Consider the following 8238-nt stretch of genomic DNA (forward strand, 5'->3'; position numbering starts at 1 on the left):
TAAAGGATAAAAGAGTGGGAGTTGTATTCCGCGTCGTTTTGGCTCGGGGATAAGAACGGCGACGGATTCCGAGAAATAATTGCGGATTGCATCATTCGTAATTCGTACGACGATTAATTTATCTAGGCGCGAGCGTGATGCACACTCATCGATTGCGAATAAGTGAATTCGCGTAGGCGAGACCCGGTGAACTTGGCGTGGAAAAATGGAGTGGAAACTCGGATGATTTTATAATTGACCGTCCCGCTTTAATTATGCAACGGCCAAAGATAAAATTGAATGGGAATAAAAAAAGACTCGAAATATCAATCCATCGAGGTCTAGTAGAGATATTATATTCCGTGGTACGATACTGAAATATCTTGTTGGATGGTTAGCCACACGATCGAGCTTGGCAGTTTGGTTCGGAAGCAAGTGGCCTGAACGTACGTACGGTCACGTAGATCTAACGTAGTGGAACGAATCGGCACGGCTTGGTATCGTTCGAATGCCGATGATGAAAGAGGAAGAGATAGGTAAACAGATAGATGGACTTGGCGGAGAAAGACGGCAAGCAACGCGTGACAAGAATTACCAGTCGAAACCGCCTATCTGCATACACGTGTTGCATTCGTATACCGCCAATACGTAGGGGAAAATAATTATCGTGGAAGACAGTGGAGCCGTTGTTCGACTCGCTATTTAATCGGGCCCCCATTAACGCGAAATCTCCATTCTTTATTCGCGCTTTCTTCGCTTCTTCTCATCGAAGCCTTGCTCTATTAGACTCGCGCTCGCTATCGTGATTTACGTTATAAATTTTCCATCGAGTTCAACCGTCGTGGCGCTAGAGAGGCGGCCGGTATCTACAAAAAATAGAATGTTTAAACCGATAGCGAGAGTCGGCGGTGGTATAGGGAGAGCCAGAAGTAACCTGAATATTCAATGAACATGAACGTTGTTATCAATATTATAGATAAACGCGAATATCGTGTACGTATATGTATATCACTATAGAGCGTTTATCTTTTTGCAACTCGAAATACCGATTATTCTAGAAAGTGGGATTTCGTGTGCAACGTGTTCTTACGATCTCATCAACACCCTGAATTCCGTAAACATCGAAACCCTTCCGAATCGGTGCAGAAAGATACAACTTATCCTATTCCTATTCGATATTTCCTCCACTCGATAAATTCGAAATTCATCAACCGTGATCCGTCGAACTTATGCGTGTGCATCTATGAGCGACGAGCCGAGTCTGGTGACGGAGGAAGGGTGGTTGGATGGACCGACTCGTCCATCGGGGACGGGAGGGGAAAGTGGAAAGAATTAGAGGGGAAAGACTCGTAGAGTGCAACGAGCAGGGCGAGACCCAGGGATCGAGTGCATCGTGAGAGAGGTGAAGGGAGAAAGAGGAGAGGAGAGCAGCGTAAAAGGAGTGAGCAGAAGAAAGAGAAAGAGAGAGAGAGAGAGAAAGGAGTGGAAGAACGTAGGTACGGCGAGGCTAGAATGTTGCATCGAGTCGCAGCGCTGTCGTTGCATTGCGTACCGTTGCGTCACTCTCTTGTGCAGCGTTTCATTCAACTTGGAGTCCCTCGCACGAAGGTCAAGCGGTCGCAGCTATCGCTCTGCGCGCCGACTCTGTTGCATCTCCCTTCCTCTCCTCCCACTATCCTCGTAATAGTCAATTTCTTAATTCGTCTATCAAGTTTATTCTTTTTTTCCTCTTTCTTTTTTCTTTTTTTTTTTTTTTTTTTTTTTTTTTTTTTTTAGATCTTTCGTAAAATATCATCGATATATTCGAAACCAATAATAAAACTGTCCTATATAAAATTCATCCTCGTCCATAAATACGTTCGTCTTCCTTCCATCTAAGTTTGATTTCGTCTCGATCAAACCGTTGCGGTTTCTTTTTCTCTCTTCCTCTCCAACCTTTTCAATATCTTCGTCCCTTTTCATTCTTCGTCTTCCTCCATTCTCCGGCCATCCGTCTCGTGTCTCTCCCCCCTCTCTTTCTCTCTTTCTCTCTCTCTCCACCTCATAGAGCGCTATTTCGTTTCTCTGCCCGTTTCTTATTCAGCGATTTTATTTCTTTCTCCCGCGTCGAGCTCTCCTTTATCCGCCCCCTCCACCTCTTGTCGCTCCCTGCCCATTCTCCTCCCTCCCGTTGCTCTTTTTCCGCTCTTCTCTCCCCATCCGGCACGTCAACTCCAGCAGGTTCACCGTCCATTCATGCCTCCACCGAGACGCCGTCTCTCCTCGCGACTCTTTCATCCTACCTTCCTACGATCCTGACCTTCTTTCTTCCTCTTCTTCCTCCATGATTCTTCCTCGTCGCCGATCCGCCACGATCCTTATCGCCCCCTTGGTCGAGCCCTCTTCTCTTCCACGTTCCATCTTTCACCAGTCTTCGTTTTCTCTCGGTCCCTCGATATGCTACTATAACTACGATCCCTCTCGAGCTCCGTTTCGATAACTGTACCAAGAACCGGCCGACATATGTATGCTATGGTAGTATCGTAGTACCGAGATAAAATGTGAATGGATATATATGCGAGTAACGTGGATTTACCGATTACGAAACTTATAAATGGAAAACGATTGTTGGATTAACTAGTAGTATATTGATACTATACGGTGAGTAATATCGCGATGAGACAAGTCACTATGATGCGAACGTAACGTATTTGTTACGTTCATCGATTACGAAATTTATAATGGAAAACATCGGAGAAGAATCCATTCCATTCGTTGATCTCGCTATAACGATTAAAATTATTCCAGATAAATAATTCCAAAAATAACTATCCAAACTATATCGACTGTTTATATTATATTTTATAAAAATTTGAATGATTAAAAACACTTGGAAAATGTTTGAAAACAACTTTACGTCACCTTCTTCCATCCAACTCTATTATTTTCTTTTCAACTCTTTTCAAATTGATCCTCGGATCTACGGGTTCGATGCTAAAAAAAAGAAAAGATTCTGTGAATGGTCCAGATTAAAAGGAAAGTGTGCGCTTTCTTCTGTTTCAGCGGGATGCTAGAGGCGTGGGCAGTTATCTGGGAGGCGGCAGCATTAGCGACGGTGGCGGCATGTTGACGGGTATGGCGAAGTTGATGAAACAAGAGCTGGCCTCTGACGCCGAGGAAGAGGGCCTGGTGCCTGCCCTCTCCGGCAGGTTCACCTCGATGCGGAAAGTGCCCTCTCTCTCCGACCTATCCGATCCAGAGAGCTCCTTGGGTGAGTTTTTCTTTTCCATCGCTTTTCCACGCGAACAATTGCTTGGATTAACTGGATTTGTCTTTGTATTATCGGTAAATTCGACGAATGAGATTTCGATCGGTATGGGCCTCTTTTTTTAAATCAGTAACCCAAGTTTTTGCGAGTATTTTAATTTTATAAAGTAAAGTATCTTCCGCACAACATCGAGGCGTGTTTCACTGCTATTGATGAGAAGAATTTCACAGAAGAAGGATAGTTTAAGAAAGTGTTTACAGAGATTTTTGTAAATTTTTGTTTTAAATTTTTCTTCATGGTTACGATTATGCATATCAGGACGTTGCCACGATTGAATAAAGAAAAGAATATTTCTCGCTATTTAAGTAAGGTTTCCTTGGCGCACTGTGTGGGTAGATAAGTTTACGCAGCCTCGCTATTTGAAAGGATACGTGTATAATCGAGGGTCTTCCGCTCGGCTTGAAACGTTTGCAAGTATCACGGAGATCTTTCAGCTAATAATAGAAGTTCTATAAGAAGCATAGGCCGCGAACTAATCAAGGGTTAACCGAGTACTTCCACTTTGCGATATTCAATTTGCGTTTTATTCGATTAACGAAGGCCTAATAACCGCTTCGATCGATCGACAAATCCGTGATTTCCAGTTCCGTTTCTCGGTTTAACCCGTCCCCCGTATCCCCGTCCCATTGTTCGATAACCTAGTTTCAAAAATATTTCGCGATGTGTGTTCGGATGCATTACGGACGAAATTAAATCAATACCTGTTTCCCGTAATATATGACCGCATCGACAACGGCGAAAGGTTAAAAAGGTATTGAGATACGAAAGATTGCCTAAGATTGAACCTATAGAAAATTTAACGATCCAAAAACTTCGTCACAAATCACATCATACTTGGAATATTATTAACTCCATCTATCCATTCGAAATTTATTTCTCATCAGCCGAACCAATCGCGAAAATGCCACGAATAAAATACGTAATTGATACTTGTTTAGGCGATCTAGATCGGATAAACTCCTTATCTCGGCATTTTCTTTAATTATCTCACACACATACATATATATATACATACACACGTACACGTATGCACATTGTTTTCACAGAAGAATCGAGAATATTCTTGCGTATAGATCGGCCGATCGAACGATCCGCCGTCGCTCGGATCGTAACTATGCAATTTGCGTGGCGGGGGTATCGGGTGTTGGCGTGAGAAAATGACACGTTCACGCGTGGTGTTTACCCGGCCGGTCTAGTAATCGTCGTCAGGCAAATGTTTCAATTAGCCGTGTACGCGGCCATTGTAGTTTTAACGCGCCACAAGATACCTATTGTGAGCCGAGGGGGAGAGAAAAGGGAGAGGAAGGGAAGCGTTTCGTGGCTCCCTTGTGTGACGTTAATTCACCGCGCGTTTCAGTAGGCTATGGGAGGGAGGGGACGTTGAATTTCCCCGCAGTCTCGCAGGCATATTCATCGGGCATCTTTACAGTTAATGCACGCTGTTATATGTGCCACGAACGCGTAACAGGTTTCCGGGCGGGGAAATAACGTAATCGTAATCGTAATCGTAATCTTCTAATTATCGCATCCCCCTTCCCCTTTTACGTAGAAATCTCTCGCGTAATGGACGAGGAAAGTTTCTTCCTTATTGTTACCGTTTATCTTCGTTTCTCTTTGTTGGATTATTTATTGGATTTTATTTCGTTAAGTATAAGTATTTTGTATTTCTGTAAGAATTTATATAAGGATACTTTCAATTTTTTTTCTTGAAAAACTTCAGTAAAATATCAAATTGAACGTATAGCGTAAACAGGGAGATGTAGGAATTGTCGTGTTTGAGGAAAAGGGGAGGGGAAAAAAGTTTAAAATGATGGAATAAAAAAAAACTGGACGGGAAAAAGTTTAATTTCTGAAGATTCGAGTGATTCTAGATGGCATACGGACGGTTAATGTTATGATAATGTACAAATGATTCCACGGAAATTCGTCATTTATTCATAGAACGCGTTATCGTTAGTCTATCAGAGAAAGATGGTCGAAAGAGAAGAAGCTTGGAGCGCTTATTTCTTCTTCCTTTCCGCGTATATTCCACGCTCTTTTATCAAACGTTTCGATCGAAATCGCGCCTAGTCAACGGAAACTCGTCGACTCGTTCCGCCTCGAGTTTACGGAGGATGTAAAAATGGCTTGGAATTTTGTTTACCACCTCGAGGGCCGATGATGGAAAGGGTTTATGTGGGTAGTGGAAAGAATTCTAGAATCAGCTATTCCGACATGTGCCTCGGTTGAAACACGATCGATCCAACGCCGTGGTTGTAGTGTCCTGTTAACCGTTGGATTGTGACACTAAAAGGTGCACTTACATCGAATGATGCTTGCATAATATGAGCGGTAGCTGCATAAGCACTTACTCGTGTATAACTTGTCCGATTAGATCGCGCAGGCCAGCTCGCACGACGTTGCGTGTTGTGCTATTTTAAAATTTAAAACGGCCGCGAGGAAAAAAAGACGAGAGAGGGCGACCGATGATAGAGAGGGGGATGAACCGATGTTTTCATCATTTCGTTTTATTTCTCTCTCTCTCTCTCTCTCTCTCTTCGAGAAAAAAAAGAAAGAAAGAAAGAAAGAAAGAAAAAAGAGGTGCTCGTTGAAAAATAATATTCGTCGAAAGTATGCTCGTAAGAGAATTCTCGGAAAAGGCTTACGAGTACCGAATGCGTATCTGTATTCCAAAGGTACGGGACAATTGATCGAGAGTGCATATAATAGTCTAAAAATATCGCGAGTCGATTTGCATACAATTTGCTCGAAGCTTCGAGGCTCGAGCCGACGTCTCGAGCAAACGAATTCCACGAACGACAGGTTAGCGTCTCTATATGGTGGTCCATAGAGAAATCGCGTCATATCGAAGTCAGGGTTGATTCGAGGGGTAAATTGCGTCGACGGATCGCGAGGACGAGTTACCCGTTCGTCTTCTATCCGCCGTTTCGATCGAGTCCAGAGATCCGCAGCGTGCGCTCTGTTGCACAAATTTCCCAATATTTCCATTATACGATCCGTAATGTTTTAATGCAACGTCTGCGAGCCGGGGAAGGAGTTTCGCCTCGTCCTTGACAGTGAACAACACTTTGACGGTGCAATTGCGTCAATGCAGCCGGCAAAGTGGTTAATATGCGCGATGTACACCGTTCTCTTTCCTTTAAGGAATCGGACGAAAATATCGATCAGCCTTGGCGGTTAAAAAAAGAAACGCTGGAAAAAAATATTCATCGGTCCAATCGGCGTTCATCTCTTTCTGATCTCTTGCATCTCTTTTCAAATATCCTTTTTAAATAAATATCGATCGAGGAGAGAAAAATATTTCCTCCCAAGATGAAGAAATCAACAAACGTATAGATTTTCGTGCGAAAATTTTTATTCCCCTTTTTCGCGGGAGGGGAAGGAGATTGGAACGGAAAGATTGGCACGTGGAAACGAGGAAAAACGGAGGATAAAGGAGGAGAGGAAATCGGATGGCATAAAGCACGAAGTAATTCTTGTTACTCGCGGCTCGGCGAGCACGATCAAAATGTAGCGAGAATTTACGAATTGGATAATCAGCAGCATCCTCATTAAGGCCCCCCCACTGAAACGCCCCCGCCTTCCATTCTCCTTTACTGGCGTGTGTACGTGCGCGTCTATGTACTCGCTCTGTCCCGCCGCTGGATCGTCGTCCACCCACTTATCTACTCCTCGCACCGTTTAAAACGCACACACATGTATATAAACGTATATACATACACGATCGCAATTTTTCACTGATTCCACGGTTTTCCAGCTTTCTCGCTGTATGTGAGTCATCCTTGAAAACGTTTTTAACACCGGTGATTCCGCGCTTTGCTTTCCATCGACGCGATTTTCTTTCTCCGTAAAACCACGAATCGAGAGAGGAAGAAGAACTCTCAGAGGATTTTCCTCCTTTCATCGATAGAAAAATGATCGATTGTTGTTGGGAGAAAAGGAGAATACGTGGAATAGATTTTGGGCCAATTTTTCCTCCACCTCCGTTTAAACGTTTTAACGATTCTTCGAATTTTCGATCTCAGAGTGAGCGAGATGCGAACGATGATAGCGTAGGATAAACTCGATCCAAGAGAAATAAACAGCAGGAATTTCTCGAATAGTCGGTTCGTTTATACGTCGGTTCATTGTTCCAAATCTGTAATTATTTACAAAGAGAGAGATAGAGAAATAGTTGTTGGAAAGGTGGCTTGAATCACGCGATCGAACCGAGATGATGAATGTCGTGGACGATCGATTTATCAGTCGCGAAGAATACCGATGGAATACGATAAAAAAGTTTGGACGGAGGGAAGAACAGGCGAGGAGGAACGTTAATCGAGCGGTTTAAATCCGCTGCAGTACTAATTAGAGGTTTCGTTTCGATCCTCGCTCGCGTGTGTCGCTCGATCAAGCGTTTTTTCCCTCCCCCCATGGAGGAAAATGAGCCATCCAACTCTGGAGAAGCTGGTGGAAAAAAATTTGGAATCCGAGGATCGAAGGCCAACTCGATTCACGCCATTGATTCCTTGCTTGCTCGTTAACACCAGTTTTTATTAAGTCTTTCCTAATTTTTACGAGGAGTCGATGAAAATCATAGCGTTGAAGAGGATGTTTAAAACTTGGTTGTAAATAAACTTGAAGAGAATTTATTAAAACTTTGGTAACACTCGTATGCCGTGTTACAATATTGAAATTCGATTAATTCTTTTGAAAAAAAGTTTGCGTCGAAAGTTTTTCATATTCTCTCTGAATTTGCAATTTAATCTAAGAACTTTTTTTACAATGGAACAATAGAGCTGTTTGAGTAAACATTTTTTCAACTACGAAAAATACTCTATTTCATAAATAAAATTTGCATAAAAGTTCTATTTAAAGAGGCGGTGAAACCTCATTGATTTATATTCATATTTTATTCTCTCCGAGCAAGACAAAAATAGGGAAAAAAAAAAAAAAAAAAAAAAAAAAAAAAA

At 42.6% G+C, this 8238-nt stretch overlaps 1 protein-coding gene across 1 annotated transcript in view; it reads left to right on the forward strand.

The window, feature by feature from the left end:
- The window catches only part of LOC102671451 (ETS-like protein pointed), a 112778-nt gene that overhangs the window by 5362 nt on the left and 99178 nt on the right, over positions 1 to 8238 (forward strand). The window contains exon 3 of the mRNA XM_006619092.2: positions 3022 to 3229. Coding sequence (XP_006619155.2) covers positions 3022 to 3229 — 208 coding nt within the window. The remainder of the gene's footprint in view (positions 1 to 3021; positions 3230 to 8238) is intronic.

Source organism: Apis dorsata, unplaced genomic scaffold (genome assembly GCF_000469605.1).
Source record: "Apis dorsata unplaced genomic scaffold, Apis dorsata 1.3 scaffold_390, whole genome shotgun sequence".
NCBI lineage: Eukaryota > Metazoa > Arthropoda > Insecta > Hymenoptera > Apidae > Apis > Apis dorsata.